A 26,562-nucleotide genomic window follows, 5' to 3' on the forward strand; every position below is an offset into this window, starting at 1 on the left:
TGCCAGCCCCTTGCTTAGGTCATTAATACTACACTTTAATTTTTTTCTAATTCAAGTATTTAAAGCTATGATTTTCAAAGTATTGCTTTCCCACACATTCTGATTGTATATGTGTGTGTGTGTGTGTCTGTGTGTGTGTCTGTGTGTGTGTCTGTGTGTGTGTGTATTTTTAGGGGGGTGTCATGTGGTAGATCTTAGTTCCCTGACCAGGGTTCAAACCCGAGCCCCCTGCATTGGGAACACAGAATCCTAACCGCTGGACTGCCAGGGAAGTCCTCTGACTATATTTTTATTACCTTATTTGTGATTTATTCTTTGACCCATAGATTATATAGAAATGTGTTATTTAATTTCCAGATCAGATATTTGGGCATTTCTTAGATATCTTCTAATTGTTTATTTCTAATCTAATATTATTGTTATCCAAGAATATACTCTGTATTATTTCATTTCTTTGGTGTCTTGATATTTTGTAGCATATAGACTTTTAGTGAGTGTCTTATGTATTTGAAAAAATATGCATATTCTGGAATTGGTTAGCACAGTTCTATAAATATCAGGTCAAGTTAGTTGATAATATTCCAGTTTTCTGTGTCTTATTTTAAATCTCCAACTCTTAATTGTGAATTTGTCTACCTTGTCTTTCAGTTCTGTCAGTTTTGCTACATGTGTTTCAAAGCTCTGTTAGGTGCATACACATTTATGATTGTTGGGTGTAAATTGCTCTTCTTACCACTGTGAAACGTCCCTCATTATCTCTAGTAATATTATTTGCCTTGAGGTTTACTTGACCTAATATTAATAAAGTCACACAGTTTTCTTGCTTACCATTTGCATGATACACCTTTTTCCACCCTGTGTATTTATATTTAAATTGGCATGATTAGTCTATTTACATTTAATGTAGTTATTAATATGGTTGGATTTAAAGTCTCCCATCTTGTTATTTATTCTGTATTTATCCCATTATTTGTTACTCTGTTCTTATCCTGCCTTCTTTTTGATGAACTAGTTATCTTTTAGAATTCTACTTTTTCTTCTATGTTGACTTTTTTTTTTTTCTATGTTGACTTTTTAAAAATTAACTTTATGGGGTATAATGAAACACAATAAGACACACTGATTTAAATATATGTTTTCATGAATTTTAACAGAATTATACACCCATGACCAAAAAGTACCCTTGGAGTTTTTGCAGACAGTCTCACAGCATCACCCTAAACAACCATTGATCTACTTTCTATCATTGTAGATTGTATAAATCTTTTCTAGAGTGACCTATGAATATAACATGTCTTGCTTCCTTCACTTAACATAAAGTTTTTGGATTCGTCTGTGTTACTGCATGTATCTAATTTATCCCCTCCCTCTCCTGTACCCCAAGTAATATTCTGTTGTATGAGTATACCACATGTCATAATTTGTTATCCACTTGGATTATTTCTGATTTTTGGCTATCATTAATGAAGTTGCTATGAATATTTCGGTCTTGAATCCATGTGTGGGCATATATTTAGGTTCAACGTGGGTAAATAACTAAGATTGGCATCGCTTGATTATATGATATATATGTGGTTTTTTATGGTAGCTTTATTGAGATACAATTCACATACCATAAAACTCACCCATTTAAGGTATAAATTCAGTTGCTTTTAGTATATGCACAAAGTTACGCAGATATTACCACAGTCAATTTTAGACCACTTTTATCATTCCCCAAGGAAACTCTGGACCCTTTGGCTATCACTTGTCAGCTCCACCTTCTAGCTCAAATTTTTTTCCCATTTGTTGGGGGTGACTTTTAAAATTTTCTCTTGTGATTTCATTAGTAGTCCCTCTTGAGCAAGTGGTTCTTAAACTTTTTGAACTACGGATCCTTTACCTTCTTATAAATGATTGGAAACCCTAAAGAACATTTGTTTATGTGGGTTATATCTGTCAGTATATCTCATTAGATATTAAAACTGAGGAATTTTGAAAATATCAAAATTATAATTCTAAACCCATTACATGTTGATACAAGTAATATTTTAACTATTTTCTAAAGACAAAAAGGAAATTAGTGGGAAACATGACATTACAGTTTTATAAACCTCTTTAATCGAAACTTCATAGAGAAGGTAGTTTTTTTTTTTTTTTTTTTTTTTTTTTATTTTTTTTTTTTTATTTTTTTTTTTTTTTGCGCTATGCGGGCCTCTCACTGTTGTGGCCTCTCCCGTTGCGGAGCACAGGCTCCGGACGCACAGGCCCAGCGGCCATGGCTCACGGGCCCAGTCGCTCCGCGGCATGTGGGATCTTCCCGGACCAGGGCACGAACCCGTGTCTCCTGCATCGGCAGGCGGACTCTCAACCACTGCGCCACCAGGGAAGCCCGAGAAGGTAGTTTGTTCTCATTGAAGCATATAAAGAAAATCATACATGTATTTAGAAAAGGGAAGAGTATTTTAATATTCTTTGTAGATAATTGCAGATATTATACCCAAACTTGACAAATTGTGTAGTATTTTAAGTTCTTGTTCCAAGATTGAATTTGAGAGCACTACAATGATCTTTTCTTTTTTTTTTTCTTTTTTTTTTTTTTAAGAAGATGTTGGGGGTAGGAGTTTATTTATTTATTTTTGCTGTGTTGGGTCTTCGTTTCTGTGCGAGGGCTTTCTCTAGTTGTGGCAAGCGGGGGCCACTCTTCATCACGGTGTGCAGGCCTCTCACTATCGTGGCCTCCCTCGTTGAGGAGCACAGGCTCCAGATGCGCAGGCTCAGTAGTTGTGGTTCATGGGCCTACTTGCTCCACGGCATGTGGGATCCTCCGAGACCAGTGCTCGAACCCGTGTCCCCTGCATTAGCAGGCAGATTCTCAACCACTGCGCCACCAGGGAAGCCCCTACAATGATCTTTTCATTGGTCTGTCTTGCGCTTGGAATGAATCTTACCTATATATGATTTTGTAACATCATGTACTGGTTATTTGGAAAATATTGGTTCACTGAATTATGTAGATCTTCCACATATGTGCCCACATTGACATAGTTCATTATTTAATATTTAAAAATCACATTTCTGAACAACCCCACTGATCTCAACAGAATAAGTATTGGGAAGCTGTCAGTCTCATGGTGCTTTGTCCAAGTTCTCTAAAATCTCAGTTTTTGCTTGAATGCTCAAATTTTATTGTTGGCAGCAAAAAGTATCAGTTTTTCTTGAAGTGACAGGCTTGCTTTGTTCACTTTTCAGAAAATAATCTACTTCAAGTAAAGATAGTTTTCTATCAGAAAAAGTGGTCTAATTCAGCTTACAACTCAGTCAAGCAAATGCTTTTTCTCAAGATAGTTGTGGAAACATAGTTTGCAGCAGAAACGCTTTGTGTGTACTTCCCATCTTGTCATATAGAATTGAACACATATTTAAGGGTTGAGATTTAATAATTTTACAGCTTCATCAGGGACCTTCCTAAGTAGAGCTAGCTTTTTTTCCCCCATGCAAGTGCATGGCAGTGAAAAATAAAATAACTGTTGGGTGTCAGTGCCTTGATTTGTGCTAAGGTGGCAGTAGTTATAAACCATTATTTTGCACGGTCATCGCAAATTTTGGCACAAGTTATTCTAGGATAAATTGAGATGTAAAAAAATAATTCACCACTTGTGTTTGTTACCATGCATTCACAGTAAAGAAGATTTTTTATGATTAGTTGATACTAGTATCAGACAAGTACAGTCAAAACAGAAACCACATTAGTAAGGCTAAAGTACAATTCAACACACCAGACTTTAACTCATTTTCTGTATTTACAGTTAAGTCTTTAATTCAGTGATTTACTTTATCATTAGAAAGTGGAAGTGCCTGTCTTTTATTGACTTTTTTTTTTTAAACATACACTCATCTGGAAGGTAAGACCTTCCAGATTCATAATTTATTTATTTATGGCTGTGTTGGGTCTTTTTTTTTTTTTTTTTTTTTTTGCGGTATGCAGGCCTCTCACTGTTGTGGCCTCTCCCGTTGCGGAGCATAGGCTCCGGACGCACAGGCTCAGCAGCCATGGCTCACGGGCTTAGTTGCTCCGCGGAATGTGGGATCTTCCCGGACCAGGGCACGAACCCGTGTCTCCTGCATCGGCAGGCGGATTCTCAACCACTGCGCCACCAGGGAAGCCCTATGTGTTGGGTCTTTGTTGCTGTGTGCGGGTTCTCTCTAGTTGTGGTGAGTGGGGGCTACTCTTTGTTGCAGCACTGGGGCTTCTCATTGCGGTGGCTTCTCTTATTATGGAGCACGGGCTCTTGGCACGTGGGCTCAGTAGTTGTGGCTTGCAGGCTCAGTAGTTGTGGCTTGTGGGCTCTAGAGCGCAGGCTCAGTAGTTATGGCGCACAGGCTTAGTTGTTCTGCAGCACATGGGATCTTCCCGGACCAGGTCTTGAACCTGTGTCCCCTGAATTGGCAGGTGGATTCTTAATCACTGCACCACCAGGGAAGTCCCTCTTTTATCGACTTTTATTGAGCAGGCTTCAGCACAAACTACTGTGCAAGAGTTTATAAGTCTCTCATAAGTTATGTACACTTCTTTAACCAATGCAATATGATAACTTTTTAAGATATCTCATTGGGTTTTGTACTTTAAGTTTGAAAAGCTAAAACTTATTGGCTTTTAAAGATTTCATCATGTGTACATTTAAAATATTGAGTTTATTTTTTAAAAACGGAATGATCTCAAATGCAACTGAATTGGCACCATAATTCTATTTGAATATGTTCTATTGAGTAAGAACTTAATTTTACAGCCAAAGGGACATTAGTTTTATCATATTTTCATTTGTGATTTACAGTTTCGTTCAGTTTCCTTGGAGTACATTCCCCCCTTTCATGAGTTAGAGAATTCTGTGTCGGTTTCTTTTCATCACTTGCAGTAATGGATTGAATTCACAAGTCGCCCAGCTCCCTTTTTCAATCCAACAGTCTGTTCTTAGTTATAAATTATAAATTTTCTTTTATTTAAAAATAGTTACTAAATTCTAAAATAACTGTTTTAGGTGAAATTTTAAAAACCAAATTTAATAACATTGCAAAGCAAAACAAGAGTACTCTTACTATGTTTCCGTATGTACATAGAGAGAGAGAAAAAAAATAAAACTTTGAGACTTAAGAATAATTTATTGGATCATAATGAGACAACAGAGATTATAGCAGGTATTAGTGTTAAAAACAGTAAAGGCACAGTTAGAAATATTGAACACAAAGATCTTTTGTATTTACTCATAGATTTGCCTTAGTGGTATTCATTCCTTTTTGCAGATTTAGGATCCCATTTGGTATTATTTATTTTATGCCTAAAGAACTTCATTTGTTATTTCTTGTGGAGATTAGCTGGAAATGAATTCTGTCAGCTTTTCTGTCTCAGAATGTTTTTAAAGTGAACCATTTAAAAAATTTATATATTGACTATCTCTTGCCAATTTTTCTTACAGTTTATATATTCTGAGCCTGTAGCCATTACATACTATCTTTTAATCTTCATTTATCTTACACAGGTTCTGCATGTATTCTGTATGTTTAATGCTTATCCTCAGTCCTCTAGTTATGGTCTGTAGTCATTTTTGTTGTCGAAAGCTCATTTTCTGGTAGATGCCACACGAAGCACTCATGGGCACTATTATCTGAGTTCTATGCTTAAAAATCAGTTTTACTGAGTATGAAATCCTTGTCTCACAGTTTCTCTTCTTGATTTTTTTAAAATGTTATTCCATTTTCTTCCAGCATAAAAAGCATTGCTTTCAAAGTTTGATGGTACTCTAATTTTCCCTATGTAGATAAATGGATTTTGCCTTGTTCTCCATAGGATTTTTTTTTCTTTAAATTCTGTTAAGTTTAGGATCTTGGTAGTTGTTTTTCTGGGTTGATAGTTTTAGTTAAACAGTATACTCTGGGAATTTCCTGGTGGTCCAGTGGTTAGGACTCCAAACTTTCACTGCCGAGGGCCCGGTTCAGTTTCTTGTTGGGGAACTAAGATTGCACAAGCTGCTCAGTGGTTGCAGAAAAAAAAAAAAAACCCAAAAAACAATAAAACGAGTATACTCTTTCAGTATGTAATTTCAGATATTTTATTTGAGGAAAACTTTCTGATATTCTCTTGTTTTGGCTTCCGTCTCAGGGCCTACTGTTTTCTGTCTGTTGGATCTTCTTTGTCCATATTCAGTGCTTGTCACATTTTGATGTCTTTAAATCCAGCCCCCCTCCCCCATTTTACCTTCTCTTTCTCTTAAAGGCATAATCTATTCTATTTACTCACTTTTATGTCTGTTCTAGTTTAGTCTTTATTTCCAAAAATTTTTTCTCTTATTTCTAATTATTTTGTTCTGTTACTGAGATTTTTCTAACTCTGATGTATCACTTTCTTAACTTTTTTTGTCTTTTTTGAAATAAAGGTATAATTTTTGTCTGTTCTCTTGTGCTTTTTTTTTTTTTTTTTTTTTGGCCACGCTGCACAGCACGTGGGATCTTAGTTCCCGGATCGAATCCACACCCCCTGCAGTGGAAGTGCAGAGTCTTAACCACTGGACCACCAGGAAAGTCCCTCTTACTTCATCTGCTGTCATTAAGTTGGCCTGCCATGCTTTCAGTTGAATATCTACCTGTTAGCTATTTGGGGCTTCTCCTGTTCTCAGATGTGTCACATGCCATGTTGCATTCCTTTGCTTTCTTCTGCACTGGTACAGATGGTTACTCCAGTGTTATGGCTGTTGGTTTGTTCTCATCTGCTTGGAGTTGGGGGAGAAACCTTGTTTCCTGCTTTTGTTGTAAATTGGCTTTTGGGGTTTTGTTGCCTCTTTAGTTCTCTGTATTTTTCCTTTGAGATTCAGAGATTTAAGAATATCACCTTCCCAAGATTTTCCCTTTAAAAGCCTATCTTAGAGACAACTTTGAAAAATACAAATTCTGGACGAGACATTGTAGGGTTATTAAATTTTTAAAAATAACCTGTACAATAATGTAGGAATCTTGTTTTTCCTAGTTCCTCTTCTAAAAATCATACTATATCCAAAAATGTCCCCAAATTATATACTTGAATGTTTAAGGAAGAGTAGGATTTGATGACACGTTTCAGAATTGGAGCATCATCAGACATTTGAATGCATTATTCTGAAGGATAGAAATTTACTGTCAATGACTGCAGACCTTTAATCCTGATCTTAACAGCTTCCTCTTTCTCTTTAGAGATGTAAGCTCAAGTATTTGAATATATTCTCAATTGACCACAGTATAACCTTTTCTGTTATATGTGGTACCTCCATATTATCAGTTAGCTTATATACTATTGGTAAATAGGGAAGTAGTTTCAGTATAAAATGGGTGAGTTTTGGTTTATACATGATTTTTTCTAAACTGGACAAGGGGATCCTGAATAATGGGGGTAGAATTTTATACTGCACACAGAGTTTTTAATTAAAAGTGGTAAGCTGTGTCAGGGGTTCCCTCTCAGAGAGGTACACCCTGGTCTAGCAGGGACTCTCCTTTTCATATGGCAGTTAGCATTTCCTTTTGTGTCCATTTTAGCAGTCTTCCTGGCTTAAAGCTCCACTTCTCAGCTCCCATAAACCCTTGTTTCTACTTCTTTGTTTTTAATACCTTTTATTAAGCTCTGAGGAAGCATTTCAGCTGCTCTTAGTTGCTAAACTGGGGTGTGCAAGTTATCTCTGGAGGTCCCAATCATTGGTTTTCTTAGTGCTGTGGTTACAGAGTTACAGGGGCATTGGCTGATCTGCCCCAATGTACCCTTCTGGACCCATTTTTTTCCCCATAAGCCTTGTTATTTTTAGGGTTGCAGAGTGCAAAGTTTCCAGGTATGTATGTATGTATTTACATTATACCAGATGTACTAAGAGACTTCAAGAAAATGCTGGTGCTTAGTGTAGTGAGGCTTTACAGCATTATTTCTGTTCTTGAAGGACTTTATAAAAAGAGCCCTATAATTCTCCTGTAAAAGATCCAGTGTTTGGGATTTGAGGCTTCCTATTCATCATTTTTAAATGCAGAGGAATAATAAACAGTAAAAATTTGAGGAATTATGTTGTGGATCACTGAGGCTTTATTTTGTGCTAATGAGATTGTTTTGATGAACCTACCTAAAATTAGAGAAACTGGTGAGTAAATGTAAAATTCTGTATTGGGTGATACTTACAGTATTATCTTTTTTCTATTTTGATCCTGGTAGGGAATTGTAATTTTGGCCATTTACAATACCAAGGTTTGTTTCAGAAATAATTTTCAACTTACAGAAAATGCATAGTAGTATACTGCATTATTATTTGTTGTGGAAAAATCTAATCCTTATCGAAAGATTTCAGGTACTTTCATTAAAACAGTAAGGAATTATAGGCCAGTATTACAGTAATGGAAGAAGATTGCTCATGTGATGGATGACTCTAGAAAAATTGTACAGATGGATATATAAATGGAGAAAAATCAGGTTATTGCATGGAGTATAATATTTTAGTTAAGTCCTGATAAACCCATTGTAAGTTGAAAATGTTGTAAGCTGAAAATGCACTTGACACTTAACCTACTGGATGGACATCATAGCTTAGTCCAGCCCACCTTAAACATGCTCAGAACACTTACATTAGCTTACAGTTGGGCAAAATCACAAGTGTTGAATGTCTTATGTAATTGATTGAATACTGAAAGCGAAAAACAATAGTTGCATGGATACAGAATGGTTATATGTGTGTTAGTTATTTATCCTCATGATCAAGTGGCTGACTTTGAGCTGTGGCTCACTGTGGCTCACTGCTGCCACTGCCCAGCATCATAAGAGAGTATAGTACCTGCAAACGGCTAGCCTGAGAAAAGACCAAAATTCAAAATTCTAAGTACAGTTTCTACTGAATACATATTGCTTTCACATCACTGTAAAGTCAAAAAACCTTTAAGTCAAACTATCATAAGTCTATATTGCAAAAATAGTGTAAACTGGTCATGTGGATTTGCCCCATATAAGGAAATGAATAGAGAGCTTTGTTAAGGAGTAGACCCCTTAGTGTTGATTTGGACATTTTGAGAATTGACATTAGGTGTGTGGCAGTGGCAGGCCCTATTAATTTTGTGTCATTTTTGGTACTATGTGATAATGCCAGCAAATTCCAGTGGGGTTTGCTCAAGGAAATGACCCCTGTTCTTTTGAGTAATTCTAAAAGTAAGGAAAATTGCTGGAAACATAGACCACATTGTGAGATTCAGTATTTCAGTAGCATGAAAATTTAATGGACCCTGGGGAAAGAATCTGAATTGTGAGGATGCTGTAATTATATTTGTTTATTGTAATAACGTTAATAAATACTCTTATGACTCTGTCAGATTTTTTCCGTGTTTTCTTCTACTGTTAGGTATTAATTCTGTTTGTTTCTCCTGGATATGGAAAAAGAGGAGAAAGCGTATTACAACGTATTTTGTCTTTTTAAAAATCTGAGCATAGTTGACATACAACATTATATTAGTTTCAGATATATAGCATGATTCAATTTGTATTTTGGTTGCACCACACGGTATGTGGAATCTTAGCCCCTGACCAGGGATAGAACCTGTGCCCCTGCAGTGGAAACGCGGAGTCTTAACCACTGGACTGCTGGGGAAGTCTGATCCAGTATTCTTATATATTGCAAAATGATTACCACAATAAGTCTAGTTAAAATCTATCAGCATACGTAGTTACAGAATTTTTTTCTCTGATAACTTTTAAGATTTACTCTCACAGCAATTTTCATATATGCAATACAGTATTATTAACTATAGTCACCATGCTGTACGTTATATAACTGTGACTTAATTATTTTATAATCTTTTGTACCTTTTGACGGCTATCACCCATTTGACTCATCCCCCCCTCCCTGCCTCTGGCAACCACCAGTCTGTTCTCTGTATCTGTGAACTTGCTGTTTTTGTTTTATGTTTGTTTTTTAATTCCACATGTAAGTGAGATCATATGGTATTTGTCTTTCTCTGTCTGACTTTTTTCACTTAGTGTAATGCCCTTTAGGTTCATCCATGTTGTTGCAAGTGGCAAGAGTTGATTCTTTTTTATGGCTGAATAATATTTCATTGTTTATGTATGTATATATATGTGTGTGTGTTATATGCATATATATATTCACTGCATTATTTACAGTAGCCAAGATATGGAAACAACCATATCTAAGTGTCCATCCATTGATAATGGATAAAATTGGCTATTGTAAATAATGCAGTGAACATGGGGGTGCATGTCATATTTTATCATTTTAAAAGTGTAACCTGTAGGGAATTCCCTGGCGGTTCAGTGGTTAGGACGCGGTGCTTTCACTGCCATGGGCCCAGGTTCAGTCCCTGGTTGGGGAACTAAGATCTCACAAGCTGTGTGGTGTGGCAAAAAAAAAGGGTAATCTGTAAAGCAGAATGACTCTGTTCAATGCATGTTTTTCCCTCTTATATCTTAAGGAAGAGAGAGAAAATCCTTCAAAACGGAGTAGAATTGAACGTGATATAGATAATAATTTGATCACATCAACACCAAGAGCAGGAGAAAAGCCTAACAAACAGATATCTCGAGTAAGACGGAAAAGTCAAGTAAATGGAGGTTTGTTAATGTTTACATATTGCTTTATTAGGTGTAAGCAGAGTTCTCACTTGACATGTTTGTGTTCTGTTTTTAAAAATCTACTTTGAGCAATTTCTGCCTTATATTTGTAATCTCCTTTGTATTAAATATTAGTGGCATGAAATAAATAAAAATCTACCTTCCTAATGTAAATCTACTTTGTTGAATTAAAGTGACAGTTAAAGGCAGAGCAACTAGCTTTACACTGTTTAGCATGAAAATGTATATGAAACTCGTTCTTAAAGCGGTAATAATTGTGACTTAATGTATTTGAAATATGTACAAAGAATTTGTTTCTGGATTATGGAATTACAGAGCTATAGGCGGGGCTTGGAGCTCTCAGGTCTGCGGTCCTCAACTTAGGGGTGTTTCTGTCCCCTAGTGGATGCTTTTCAGTGTCTGGAGACCTTTTTGGTTTGTCACAACCTGTGGAGGGATTGCTACTTGCATCTAGCAGGTGAAGGTCAGGGGCACTGCTAAACATCCTACAAGGCACAGGACATCCTCCCATAACAAAGAATTATCCAGCCCCAAAGCCAGTAGTGTTGCTGTTTATAAATCCTATTCAAGATCAGTACCTTATTGTATTGCTGACAAGCTCCTCAAAGTCAAAAAGGAGAAAAAAAAAGATGGACAAGCAGAGAAACCTGTACAGAATAGCACTTTAGAGCATGGAGTAAAGGTAGCAACCTTTTAATCAATACTATTTTAAACACAGCAGTGATAATAATTCCCTACCTCTTTCCTCTTAATGCAGTGATGTATCTCCATTGTTAAAATTGACCATAAGGGAGAAAAGGGATAAACAAGTTAAAAGAACTCTAACGAAGGAAAGAAATGTGCTAAAGTTGTGGAGGGTCAAGGATGATTTATTAAGACATTTGTATTTTATATTTTCCCAAAACCCATTAAATTTTTTTTATTTATAAGAAACTTAAAAAAAACTGGTTAAAAAAAAAAAACTGGTTATTCTTCCTAACTACTCTGAAATGGTGCCTCACAATATCCATAAGTAGTTTTTGACACTGCTGTATATATAGTCTTCTGCTTCAGTAGAACTAGTTACCTCTATTTATTTAGCTGTTACTCATTAGAAGTAGATTGGGGGGTAAGTTTTGTGAAGTAAGCAGCATCCCCAAATGTAAATAAACAAAGACAAAATCTTGCATTTGTGTTTTTCATATTGTAACTTGCTTGCTTTACTTACAAAGAGTTTATTTCATTTTTTGTTACACTGTGTTGATTTGAAGACTTGCAGTCTGTGTAATTCCAGATATAAATCTACTTTGTAAAAACTCAGTAAATTTTAGCATTTATAAACCATTATAAATAAATTTGTTATAAAGATCATTTGATTTACAAGTGATTTACCTCATGATTTCTTGAAATAATAAGCTTTTTAACATTAATGTTCATCAGTTTTCCTTATGTATTTTGAGGGAAAAAGTTATTTTTATAATGAATGGTTTAGAACACATTTATGAAAGTCATGTTTTCTAGATTGCAACTATTTTTGTTGTTTCTTTCTTAGAAGCTGGTAGTTATGAAATGACAAATCAACATGTAAAACAAAATGGAAAATTAGAAGATAATCCTTCCTCTGGCAGTCCTCCAAGGACTACATTGTTGGGGACCATATTTTCTCCTGTCTTCAACTTTTTTTCACCAGCAAATAAAAATGGTAAATATAAGTCATTAACCATAATTTGGGTTTAAAAGATTAATCGTTTTCCTGGCTTTTTAAAAGATCTATTTGATTTTTTTGGCATATTTTTGTTAGCATCTTATGTTTGTTTTCAGCCTCGTTAAAAATACACAGACTTTTTTTTAAGAATATATTTTCTTTTAAACGTATTTATTTATTTATGGCTGCATCATGTCTTAGTTGCGGCACACAGGATCTTTCGTTGCGGTGTGTGGGCTCCTCATTGTGGCACATGGGCTTCTCTCCAGTTGTGGCATGTGGGCTCTGTAGTTGTAGCACACGGGCTTAGTTGCCTCGCAGCAGGTGGGATCTTATTAGTTCCCAGACCAGAGATTGAACCCAAGTCCCCTGCATTGGAAGGTGGATTCTTAACCACTGGACCACCAGGGAAGTCCCCAAAATACACAACTTCTAAAAGGCTTTTTTTTTAGTGACTGAAATAAATGTAGGTTATGTTTAATTAACTATCTGAAAAGCTAGATGATAAACTTTGGGCTGGAGGGAAAGTATTATTTTTTCTGTGTTGGGATGACTTCTGCATCTTTAGAGTGTGTACAGGAGAGAATTCAGAAGCATTTTCAATATTCTAGATCAGTAAAGTAGAAATTGTTGAATATTTTGAGTGATTTGAAATCAGATTTTTATTTGTAATACAATTTATTTTTATTATCATTTGCTTGTTTTTTTCCCCCTGTAAAAAAAAAAAAAAGCTAAAAAAAAGCTAAAGATTCCCCTGTAGGGAATCTTCAGTTTAGACAAATAGTTAAACTACTCTAATTCACATGAATTGAAGGTTCCCGTTGTATGCCTTTGCAAAAAAATTTTAAATGGCCTCTTTCTCAACATATTTTTAAAAATTAGCTGGTATCCTATTTTTTCTGATAATTAATGTCTAATTGCATACATGATAATTTAGTCTCTAGATTATTTGAGGGCAAGAGGTCATATCTTTATTTTTGCATCTACATGTTGTTTGCTACAGTATTGGGCATATGGGAAATAGCCATTAAATACCTGTTGCCTGATTTCTGGATGATAAAGCAATTTTTAAAAGGCAGAATGGTGCACTGTAAAATCAAGATGATGTAGGGGCAGAAATAATGTATATTAGCATATTAAAGGACTGTGAAGTCCTAGAATAGAAACAAAAAACTACCTTTAACTTTGTTTAACCCAGTATTCCCTAGACATATCTGACCAAGTACTCTTCTATGGAACATCTGTTAACATCTTAACATCTTTGAGAACTAGTGCCTCCTGAAACATCTTTGGAAATGCTGATGTAGTGGGAAAAGAACAGGCTTTGGAGTTAGATAAACTTGTTTTAAATTTGTTCCCAGATGCCACTGTTTACTTATGTTACGCTGGACCAGTTTTTTAAACTCTTGAGCCTCTTAATCCATGAGAAAGGGTAATTATATTTAAATGTGAGGAGTGAAGATTCCAGTTCACTCAACAGATATTGAGCATCTACTATGTTCCAGCCATTGTGATAAGTATAGTAAATTTTTATAGGTGCCTTGAGAGAGGTATGGAACAGTAGAGTATTCAAAGAATGGAATGGTCCTGTATTCTGGGTGGTGGCTCACAAAAGCCTTTATAGAAAAGCTGAATCTTGAAAGATGGTAAAGGGCATTCCATGTAGAAGGAGCAGTGTAAGCAAAGGTACAGTGTATTTCAGAAATAATTTAGTTTGTCACAGATGGAGCATCAGGTTTGAGGAGTGCACAGGAAGGGATAAGATAGGAGAATTATAAAGAAGTCAGATTATAGAGCCAATTTTGTAGGTTTTTTGAACTTTGTCCTTAGTCATGGGGGGATGATCGAAAGGTTTTAAACTGTAATATGAAATTTGTGTGGTTTTTTTTTAAGTTTACAGATTTTATTTTTTTTTTAATTAATTTATTTATTTTTGGCTGTGTTGGGTCTTCGTTGCTGCACGTGGGCTTTCTCTAGTTGCAGCGAGCGGGGGCTACTCTTTGTTGCAGTGTGCGGGCTTCTCATTGCGGTGGCTTCTCTTGTTGCGGAGCCTAGGCTCTAGGCGCACGGGCTTCAGTAGTTGTGGCTCGCAGTCTCAGTAGTTGTGGCTCACGGGCTCTAGAGTGCAGGCTCAGTATTTGTGGTGCACAGGCTTAGTTGCTCTGCGGCATGTGGGAGCTTCCCGGACCAGGGCTCAAAACCATGTCTCCTGCATTGGCAGGTGGATTCTTAACCACTGCTCCACCAGGGAAGCCCAGATTTGTGTTTTCTAAAGATCTATTTGGCAGTAGCATGTAGGCTAAATTCTAAAGAGGCTGGATGCAGGGAGAACATTAGTAGACTTATAGTCCATGTGAGACTTCATACAACCTTACTTGTGGTATTAGAGAAGACAAGAAGGATCAAAGATACAGAATGGACAAATTTTGGGAACAGATTGGAGGTGAAAGAAGAGAGAGAGTAAGATTGTACATATTAGATTTTCAAGAGAGAAAAGTAAGTTCCTGGGAGATAGATAATTGAATTTAATTTGGGGCATGCTGATCCTGAGAGGCCTTGAACAACCAAATAAAAATGTCTACTAACAATTTGTCATTCAGGTATGGGGCTTAGAAATCTGGATAAGCAGTAGAGCATGGTATTATCAGCTTATAAATATTTATTGAAACCAGTGGAGTAAATGGTCCATTTGGTTCATCAAACTAAGACCAGAATCTTGGGGGAAGACATTTAAGGACTGGACAAAGTTAAAGAAGCCAACAAAGGAGAAATGGAGAAAACCAGGAGAAACTGAGTCATAGAAGCCAAAAGAAGAGACTATCAAACCCAGGGTCAAACAATTGTAAAGATAGAAGGAAAGGAAATGAGCATTGAAAAGGTATCATTAAACCTGGTAATTAACTGGTCATTGGTTTCGTTTGCCAGAAGAGTTTCAGAGGAGTGATTGGAGTTGGCAGCCTAATCCATGGGTTAAAAGAGTGAAATGGAGAGTAAGAAAGTGATGAGCACATATAGATTACTGTTATGAGGAACTTGAATATGAAAAAAACTAGAGAGGTCACGAAGCCTCAAGGGATGTTTTGTATTTGTGAGAAGCAAGCATGTTTTTAAGCCTCAGGGAAGGGTCTAATAGGTTGAACATAAGGGAAAAAGAAAAACTAATGAAGAAAGTTTCTAGGATCTACTGATAGGGATGGGATCAAGAGAACAGGTAGAAGGATTCGAATTGAAACAAGGAGAATGGACATTTTTCTCTGATGCTGGAGGAAAGAATGTTTGGGCAGTAGTAGTTCATGTTTGATATAATTTTTTTTTTGAAGGAGGACATGGTATCATTTTGCTGAGATGGTCCTGGGTGGCAGGGATTGAAGAGAATGAAGGTTTAAAATGTTTGCTATTGGGTATAAGTAAAAGAAGCTGAATGACTCACACACACAGAAATACTGAGCAGCATGCTATAGGCGTAGCTAAGATTAGAGGATTTTATTTGGAGTACAACCAGTCTTTATAATTGTATTGTGTTTTTTATTACCTGGGTCTAGTGCCTGAGAAGCCTTTTAGTTAGATTGATTCAAGAGGGATTTCTATGATGAATGACAGTGGAAAGACAAGGAAGCGAGGACAGTGAGGCTGCTGGCTTGAGAGTGGTTTAAATAATACACCATGAAGTCTAACTAGATGAGGAGGCTGGAGAAGAAGCCATTGAGGGATGTGTTTGGATAAAAGAGATTGGCTTTTATGAGACGTGAAGATCACATGTAATAGAAATATTAGATAGATAGATAGCTAATTAGAAGATTAGGAGGTTGTGGTAGGAGATTAATTATTTGAATTTTAGGTTTCAGAGGTGAACATTTTCTCTGTGATAGTGTCCAGGTTGTAGCCATGGTAATAACTACTAAAGAGCATTACAAATGTAGATGGAGCTAAAGAGGGCAAGACCTTTGAGGGTTAGTTATTGGATGAGTCATTGACATCACCTGTAATAACTATATAGGCATTTAATAGAGCAGTAAACTGGTAGCTAGGTGTTAAATTCCTCTGAGATTGAGAGGATGCTGGCAATAGATGGTAGGTGACAGCAGAGGGCATAAGTGAAGAATTGTATAGCCAGGTGACAGCAATCTCAAAGGAGCAAATATTTTTACACATTAGTGGAAAACCAATGATCTGGTGGCAGCAATGGAGGTAAATGAATTCTGATTGAGTAACAAGTATGGGAGAATAAACAGCTTTGAGGGAAGGGTATCAGGAAAAGAGATTTCTTTTGGAAAGAGGTTAAATGTAAGGCAATGAGGGAGAAAGAAGATTCTGTGAGGAAGTTGAGAGTTATTGGAGGTTGATTTTGTTGTTGACAATGACATTCGGAGGATTTCATAAAGAAATGGAGACTTGGGGTCAGTCCATAGTGGAAGAAAAATTGGGCAGCGGGTTCATCTAGGGGATGGTTGAATATAATGAGGAAACTAGCTTCTATCTTTGTTATTGAGACAGAATCTTGTTGAAAAATTGTTCTTGTGTCCTTGAATAAAGAGGTTCTCATGGTTAGGGAAACAGCTCATTTTTAGAGAACTATCTCTGGTTTAAAAATTACAACTGCACAAAATGGCTAGGATACTTAGTACTAGAAAGATCAGGAGCTGTTTGAGGATAATGGAAAATTTTGTGTGTGTGTGTGTGTGTGTGTGTGTGTGTGTGTGTGTGTGTGTGTGTGTGTGTGTGTGTATTGCCCAGCACATAGTAAGCACTTAATAAATGATATTTGCTTTAACGAAGAGAAGTTCTGTGGTCAAAAATACTGTATGACAGTTGACCCAACAACAACATGGGTTTGAACTGCACAGGTCCACTTAATACAAGGATTTTTTTTCAACAAATACTATAGTATACCATCTGTGGTTGGTTGAATCTGAGGATGTGGAACTGTGGATATGGAGGGCTGACTGTAAAGTTATTCTCAGATTTCTGATTGCATGGGGGTCAGTGCCCCTAACCCCTATGTTGTTCAAGGGTCAACTGTATATACTTCAGAGTTCCTAAGAGACTGGATCTTAAATGTTCTCACCACAGAAAAGAAATAATTGTGTGGCAGGATAGAGGTGTTAGCTAACGCTCAGTTGATAATCATATTTCAGTATATAAAGTATTAATACATACACCTGGAACTTACACAATGTTATGTTAATTATATCTCAATAAAAACTTTTTTTTAACATCTTTATTTGAGTATAACTGTTTTACAATAGTGTGTTAGTTTCTCCTTTACAACAAAGTGAATCAGTTATACATATACATATGTTTCCATATCTCTTCCCTCTTGCGTCACCCTCCCTCCCACCCTCCCTATCCCACGCTCCCTATCCCACCCCCCTAGGTGGTCACAAAGCACAGAGCTGATCTCCCTGTGCCATGCGGCTGCTTCCCACTAGCTATCTAATTTACATTTGATAATGTATATATGTCCCTGCCACTCTCTCACTTCGTCACAGCCCACCCTTCCCCCTCCCCATATCCTGAAGTCCATGCTCTAGTTCAATAAAAACTTTTTAAAGTTCTAAATTGACTTGTTTGACTATAAATGGGTGTTTCTAAGCTATTTGAATACTCTTAAGAAAAACTTTGTTCACAAATATTACTCTAGCTTATAATAGTCTTTATTCCTTACTTTTGAAATGTCTAGTAAGGAGTCACTAAATAATGGTATCCTCAGCTTTGTTTCTGTTCCATTTAGTTTTTCTAAATATTTATGAATTTTTATTGCATACATTTGACATATAACATTGTATAAATTTAAAGTGTACAACATGTTGATTTGATAATTTATATATTTTAATATCATCGTAGTGATAATTAGCATGTGCTCTCTGTCATGTAATATAATTATTCTTTCTTTTTAGTGGTTGGGGTAATTAAGTACTAGTCTCTTAGCAGGTTTGATGATTATAATACAATGTTGTCTGTTTCACTATACTGTGCATTAGATCTCTAAGGCTTATTTATTACTTGTTTTAAGTTTGTTCCCATCTTTCCCCACCCACTATGAGCTTTTAAGTGACGATTAATGTACAATTAATCATGATTTCAGGAACATCAGGATCCGATTCCCCAGGACAGGCTGTGGAAGCTGAAGAGATAGTAAAACAGCTTGATATGGAACAGGTGGATGAGATCACTACCAGTACTACTACATCAACTAATGGAGCAGCTTACTCAAATCAAGCAGTTCAAGTGAGGTCATCAATAAATAATGGTTTAGAAGAAGCAGAGGAAACAGTTAATCGTGATATCCCACCCCTTACAGGTAAAAAAGATTCCTTTTTTTCTTACATGTTTTCATGAATAGTTTGTAAAAATACTACTGTATTTTTTCTTAAATAGGCAGATTGAATGCATAAGTTTTTTCTTCCTTGAAGTTAATAAAATTAAAACTGGAAATAAAACTTTTCCCCCCAAATCCAGTCATTTTGAAATTGAATTTTTTTAAGGTTATTTTGACTGCATATTAGTCACTTTACAGTTTAATTATGTGTACCAATCTTACCACTTAGAGAAATTTAACACAGCTAACAAAATAATATGCTTACATTTATGAACATATTTATTATAATTGCATGAGTCTTAGATCGTTAATGTCTGAAGTCCCTACATAGAGGTAGTCTCATACCTTCTGATTTGTTTCATATACAGATGACATTCCCAAAGAAGAAGCTTCTGTTCTTGGGTCTCTCCTATACACAAACTTTGCAGCCTAATCCTGGATGCTTTTAAAGGCCTAACATAATTGTTAGGTCCCTGAGCCAGTTATGTAGAAGCATGTGAGGTCAGCATTTGTTACCCTCTGAGGGTTGTGGTTGATAGACATATAAGGCTAAAAGATTAAATTGTATTCCATTATGATTAAAAGCAGAAATAAAACTGAGGATGGACATCTTTTCCCAGAAGGAGAAGATCTTAGACTTTTATTTTAGATTTGTTTGTTTTTCCTAGTGGTGCCAGATATTTGAGAGAGCCTAGTACATATATATTGGTTGAGAAATAAGTTTGGCATAAGGAAGCAAAATGATGATCTCTTTGATATAAAGGGGAAACTTGAAAAAAAAATCATTGAAACAGCATGATACATTTAAAGAAAAAATGCAAACAATTATGAAACTTCTATATAGTGTAACCCTATATCAGTATGAAGAGAAAAGCAGCATAATAGAGTTAAGGTTTATTTTATTTTATTTATTTTTAAAATTTTATTTATTTTTGGCTGTATTGGGTCTTCGTTGCTGTGCGTGGGCTTTCTCTGGTTGCAGTGAGTGGGGGCTACTCTTCGTTGCAGTGCTCAGGCTTCTCATTGCGGTGCACAGACTTCTCATTTTTGTGGCTTCTCTTGTTGTGGAGCATGGGCCCTAGAGTGTGCAGGCTTCAGTAGTTGTGGCTCATGGGCTCAGCTGCAGTGCGTGGGCTCTAGGGTGCGTGGGCTTCAGCCGTTGTGTCACGTGGGCTCAGTAGTTGTGGTGTGGGGGCTTAGTTACTCCGGGGCATGTGGGATCTTCCCGGACCAGGTCTCGAACGCACGTCCCCTGCATTGGCAGACAGATTATCTTAACCACTGTGCCACCAGGGAAGTCCAAGGTTTATTTTAAATTTGTCAAAATAAGGAATTCCCTGGCCATCCAGTGGTTAGGACTCTGTGCTCTCACTGCCAAGGGCTCAGGTTCAGTCCCTGGTTGGGGAACTGTTGGGTTGGCCAGAAAGTTTGCTTGGGCTTTTCTGTAAGATCTCAAGGGAAAAACCCGAACAAACTTTCTGGCCAACCCAATAAAATCCCACAAGCCGTGTGGTGCGGCACTCAATCAATCAATAACAAATAAAATGTTAATATTGAATTATAATGTTATAATTTAAGAATAATACTGAACCTAACAAGCAAATCAAATGCTGATTACTTTGCCTGGTGTTACAGGCTAGTGAATGATAAGGTATAGACTGAAGCCAGGGCTTTTGACTTCTTTGATGTTTTTTCTGTTTTTGTGCTTCTATATAAACCTTTGTACTCATTTTTTCTGACAACTGTGCCTACCAGGAAGGGATTTCTATAACTTTAGTTTCTAGAGGGGAATAGTAAGATTTACTCCATTTGTCTCATTCATTCGTTTTTCTAACATTTAATTGAACACCTACTTTTTGTGATGGGCAGTATTTATAAAGATGACTAAGATGTGCTCATTGACCCTGAAGAGTATTGATCTAATTGATGAGCCAAGTATACACAAAAATTACTGTACAGTGTGGTGAGTGCTGTTAAAAATAAATGAGCAAAATATTGAGGTGGCACATTGCAGTTACTCTGGGAGGATCATGAAAGGAAGAAGTAAAAGTTTTGCTGATCTTAAAATATGAGTATGAGTGACAAAAGTGGTACTTTTCCCCAACTTCAAGAACATAACCAAAGAGAACAGAAGGAAGGAGGCTGGCTCTACCATTTACTTAGCTGTGTGACCTTAGATAACTTATTTAAGCTCTCTGAGACAGTTTTCTTAGCTTTAAAATGGTAATAATAATTTAGAGCTTTGAAGACTAAATGAGATGAAATATGAAAAATGCTTAGCATGGAGGTGCTCGAATACTGATTACTTCCTGTCCCCCTTTCTCTAAGATTAATAGGAATTTGAAACAGTAAAGTGGTAGGAAGATATATTTTTCCATTTGTCCCCTTGTGCTAATGAACCGTTACTGGCATAAAGTTGTTAGAAATGAACAAAAATTCTGCTTTACATCTGTTGTCATTTATTGAACATACACACTGTATTGTCTCTCAGAAGGTATTAATACGTGGTAATAGCAAAAAACGTAAGTTTTTATCCTGAAAGACTACTATCCACCAGTATTCCATTCCTATAGACAGATTACAGCAATTTTTATTGAGGTCCACTGTCTTAGTCCTTGCAGGCTACTGTAAAAAACTACCATTAGACTAGGTGACATATAAACAATAGAAATTTATTTCTCATAGTTCCAGGAGTCTAGGAAATCTGAGATCAAAGCCCCAGCAGATTCAGTGTCTAGTGAAGATCTGCTCTCTGGTTCATAGATAGCTGTCTTCTTACTGTGTCCTCATATGCCAGAAGCTATGCAAGCTCTTTGGGGGTCTTTTTTAAGAGCATTAATCTCATTCATGAGGGCTCCACCCTCATGACCTCCCAAAGACTCCATCTCCAGACACCATCCCATTGGGGATTAGGTTTCAATATATGAATTTTGGGGCAACACAAACATTCAGTCTCTAGCCTCCACCTTAAACTTTCATCTCCAAGACATTACCTGTTTAGCTTGTAAGTTATCTTTGTCTCATTGAATTTAAGTTGTAAATATTGTCTTAGAAAATCCCCAACATAATTTCTAAAGCTTTATCAATTGATCAAATTTTAATTCAAACTTAGAATGGACTATGTGTCGTGGAATATAGAATTGTTTCTTGATTATTTTTAAGTTGCTTGTAAATGAGAAGTAAAATAATGGGTCTTCTAAAGCACTGATTTCTATATACAGCATAATTTCTTAACTTTTAAGATCATAGACAACCTTGAGATTCCTGTAAAAATGTACATAAAACATTTTTTCATAAGTCTTTAGGGGTTTGTAGACCTCTTAAACCCTGTTCATGGATCTTAGGTTTAAAACTACCTTCGGGATCTGTTGTCAGCACGCATATATTGACTGCCTGTATGTACTGTGCACTTTGTGAAGTATTATTGCTATGAGCACCATGAAATTTTTATGGTTATACATACAAACATTATCCAGTTAGAAATGGAAATTTTGTGGAGTGTATTTCCCTAATAATACACTCCACAGTGTAAGTAGGAAATAGTAGGAAATAGTGTAAGTAGGAAATTTTCTCTTAGCTGTTAGGGATTTAAATTTTGCTATCCATGATATAGCTTGCCACTTTGTCTGTAATGGTAAATTTTTCCTTTGGATCCAGAGTTAGATCTATGTGTTTATAAATTTACTTTTAAATACTGTTTACAAATTATTTCTGTCTTATCTTTAACCTAAAATACACAGGGCTTCAGGAAGATGTTAATAAAAGCAGTAAAAATTTATACTTCATGGAAGCATTAAGTGAGTAAAAGCAACATTTTGTTTTTCACTTTGTTAAATAGCACCAGTAACTCCAGATAGTGGTTATTCATCAGCCCACGCAGAGGCCACCTATGAAGAAGACTGGGAAGTATTTGACCCGTGAGTGTTTTTTTTTTCCCTTTCTCTCTTTGAACGTAATGAAAGTACATGTGTAGAGGGGTGGCTGAATGGTATATTGCAAAGAGCATTTGACCTGTAGGTATTACTACTTTGCTGAGTTACTGAAATACTAATTTGTATATTTTTAGTTTTACTTATGTGTTTTATAAGTTTGGTTTACTAGGTTAAATATGCATTATTTAATTAAAAATTTAAAGATGGGCTGAATTTAGTAATATGTTTTATATTTATGAAAAAGTAGAAATGTTGAAATTTTCTTAAAATTTGATTTATAGCTATTATTTCATCAAACATGTTCCACCACTGACAGAAGAACAACTAAATAGGAAACCTGCCCTTCCATTGAAGACAAGAAGCACACCAGAATTCTCCCTAGTTTTAGACTTGGTAAGTATATTATCTATAGAGTTAGGGAAAATAAAGGCGTTAAATTCTTTTTTAAAAATACTAGCCCAAAATACCTAAAAGGATACAAGTGAATGAATAGCCTTATACATACATTTACTATAAAAACGTGTCTTAGGTGTTCTAAAATGTTTTTATTTTAAGCACAGTCTAATGCCAGGGCCTCCCCAATTTGTTGGTTTCTAGTACCCTTTGAAAATACATTAGGCTTTCTTTTTCTCTCGCCCCAACCCCCGCTATTTCACTATTTTTCTATTTAAATTAAATTAAGTATTGCCCTCATACTCCTATACACTTTGTTTTGTTTTATAATCTCCCAATAAATTCTAATTTCATGGCTAGATTTCAACCTTTTTTGGGGGTGGGGGGGGTCACAGTCATGTTCCCCTGAAGGACCTAGGTCTTAATGAGTTAACCTCATGCAAGACCATACTCCTTTTCTTGTTCCTTTTTTGGGGGGAGGGGCAATCTATGTAATACTTATTATCTCATACTAATATTAACTTTATTAATAGACTCTCAAAAGCGTGACTTCTTAATTCTGACTAATAAAACCTTTAATATGCTCTCTTGGTGTGAATTTTTAAATTTATATTTTTTTAGGGTACCAGAAGAGCTTTGAAAACTGAGTATCTCTTATCTTTTCCTAACCAAATTTAATATATGGTCACCATTATTTACCATCTACCGGCAATTTCTTGATATTAACAAAAATATGTATCTATTATATAATACTGGAAAACATTTTACTATTTAAAAGCCTTTGTTACTAGTAACCTATAATTGGAAATGTGGTTTAGTTCTTATTAAAAAAATATTTTTATCTTGAGGAAAAGCATATTTTTAAAATCTTAACTAGCATGTATTGTTGTTTTGAGAGTTCAGCACCTTAGCCTTTGCCTAGCCAAAGAGATATAAGATAGGTATCCAGAAGGCCTAAGTATTTAAGGTGTTTATTAGAGGATAAGTAGGCAAAAAAAGAAAAATTTTGAAACTGATTATGAGTAGTTTAGATTTGATGTACAGAAACTGGAAAAGATTTTGCTAGATTTTTATGTTAGCAGTTGATGTCATGATAGCAAGTTTGGCCATATAATTTTTAATCCAATGTGGAGGTAAATAGAGAGGGAAAGATAAGAATTGGTGAGCATAAATGAGTAATTTTACAGAATTGGGTAAAGAGGAATGATCAAAATTTAGATAGGCTGTAGATGAAGAATATAGAATTAGTTATGATTCAATTATAAGAAAGAGAATACCTTTTTTAAAGATACTAAGGGATACCTTGAATTGTATACTCTGATATGCTATTAAAAGAAAATGTGGGTGGACCTAGAGTCTGTCATACAGAGTGAAGTAAGTCAGAAAGAGAAAAACAAATACCATATGCTAACTCATATATATGGAATTGAAAAAAAAATGGTTCTGATGAACCTAGTGGCAGGACAGGTATAAAGACACAGACGTAGAGAATGGACTTGAGGACATGGCGGGGTGGGGAAGTTGGGACGAAGTGAGCTTTGACATATATATACTACCAAATGTAAAATAAATAGCTAGTGGGAAGCAGCTGCATAGCACAGGGAGATTAGCTCAGTGCTTTGTGACCACCTAGAAGGGTGGGATAGGGAGGGTGGGAGGGAGGCTCAAGAGGGAGGGGATATGGGGATATATGTATACATATAGCTGATTCACTTTGTTATACAGCAGAAACTAACACAACATTGTAAAGCAATTATACTCCAATAAGATATTTAAAAAAAAGAAAATGAGGCATATCTAGAGTATTTTTTGCTCTTTGCCTCCCCAGAGTTTAACTTTAGGTTAAAAGAAACACTCCAGCTAATAAGATGTGGAATCACAAGGTATGAGCATTTGTGTTTCATTTTAATTCATCTTCAACACATTGAAAACTTTAGGGGGTAGTTACTAGCAGCTTTATTTTTAAGTGTTGTCACTTTCTACAAATGGAAGCCTTTTTTTTTATCCTTCAGGATTTGAGAAATATACATATTTGCACATACCTTACCTTGAATGATCCTTACCTTTTCCTCATGAGAAAACAGGGCTTGGTAATCAAAGATGAGAAAGAAGTCTTGATTGACTGCTAATTTAGTTAAACAATGTTTATGTCTATGAAACATATTCAACAGATACTGAAATATCCATTTTCTAAAATAAAATTCTTTATAAAAGGTTTAAGAATAAGGAGCTATATATAAATAGAAGATATATGTTTTTAATAGTTAGACACTAAACTTCCATTGGCAAATTGTAAAAAAAAAAAAAAAATTAAGAAAGTATATATGTGGTTTACTTAACAGAAGGTTGGCAACTGCAGGACTCAGAACAGTGGTTGCCAAACATGCGTATGCATCCTAATCACCTAAAAGCCTTATTGAAACAGATTGCTGAGCTCCTCTCTACTCCTTGCTGAGTTTGAATGATCAGAAATGGAGCTGGAGGTTTTGCATTTCTAACTAGTAGTTCCCAGATGATGCTGATGCTGCTTGCTGTTCTAGCAGCCACACGTGAGAACCAGTGACTTAGAAAATTCTATCCCAGATTGCTATGCCACACACAGTAATTTATTATAAATATAAAATTCCATGTATGAATGGGTGCTTTAATAAATGTTTTTGGTGATCATGAGTACATAAAATTATCAATTAAAATGTCTTAATATCTTGGTTCATTCAATATGTCCTTTTTATTTTAAGGATGAAACACTAGTACACTGTAGTTTAAATGAGCTAGAAGATGCAGCACTTACTTTTCCAGTCCTTTTCCAAGATGTCATTTATCAGGTAATTAAAATTTTTTAACTTGAGTTTTGGCCTGTTAGATATTTTGAACCAAGAAATCTTTTGTAAATTTTTTTTTTTGGTGAAATTTAATGTGTTTATTCCAAATGGATTTCATCTGTATTTTAATGATTTAGTAACACAAAGTAGCATCATGCTAAATAAATAACTACATAAAACAACATTAATGTTACCAAAAAAATGTGAACTTTTTTTTACCCATTGCTCTCTGCTAGTTTCATAACCTGTTTGCCAGCAGGTGGAGGCAGGAACACTGACATCTTAGGTCCCTGAGAACTTGCCAGGTTAACACTTGGCATTGTTGTTGTTGTTTTTCCAAAACCCAATTAATAGGAAGAAACCTTATTCCTTGTTGGTCATTTTTATTGCCTTTTGTAGTAATATGGTGTGTAGGTTGCAGTGTAGTAGATCTACTTTATTTTAATCACAGAATTCCAGGACACTCTTCTAGTTACTGCTTTACTTAAAAAATTAGAGTATAAGTATTTCTTCCTCCTCTGTGTCGATGGACCAGTAACAGTGCAAAATACAAATACCATTTACATTTCACTGCAAATTACCTGTGTTGACCATAGGTTTTACTTTATGTTTCAGATTTTCCTATCATAAAATTTGAATTAGTATATGTGAATACACTTCAAAAACTACGAAGTGCCGTTCTATCATGGAGGTTGTTACTGAACTAGCATTACCTTCTTATATACCAGTTGTTGAAGGATTGGGAAAGGGTCAAAAACTTTGTTGTTTGTCAGGTGGGAGCCAACCCAAGGATTAAC

The 26,562-nt window shown here is 35.7% G+C and overlaps 1 protein-coding gene across 2 annotated transcripts in view; it reads left to right on the forward strand.

The window, feature by feature from the left end:
- CTDSPL2 (CTD small phosphatase like 2) overlaps nucleotides 1–26,562 on the forward strand; it is a 73,516-nt gene that overhangs the window by 26,751 nt on the left and 20,203 nt on the right. Inside the window, exons 3-8 of one of the 2 annotated variants that reach the window (XM_059059394.2) lie at nucleotides 10,456–10,594; nucleotides 12,147–12,296; nucleotides 18,385–18,600; nucleotides 22,457–22,535; nucleotides 22,832–22,943; nucleotides 25,682–25,768. In XM_059059394.2, the coding sequence (XP_058915377.1) occupies nucleotides 10,456–10,594; nucleotides 12,147–12,296; nucleotides 18,385–18,600; nucleotides 22,457–22,535; nucleotides 22,832–22,943; nucleotides 25,682–25,768 (783 nt within the window). The remainder of the gene's footprint in view (nucleotides 1–10,455; nucleotides 10,595–12,146; nucleotides 12,297–18,384; nucleotides 18,601–22,456; nucleotides 22,536–22,831; nucleotides 22,944–25,681; nucleotides 25,769–26,562) is intronic. The other variant, XM_059059395.2, reaches the window with a different exon arrangement.

The sequence above is a fragment of the Kogia breviceps genome, chromosome 3 (assembly GCF_026419965.1).
Source record: "Kogia breviceps isolate mKogBre1 chromosome 3, mKogBre1 haplotype 1, whole genome shotgun sequence".
NCBI lineage: Eukaryota > Metazoa > Chordata > Mammalia > Artiodactyla > Physeteridae > Kogia > Kogia breviceps.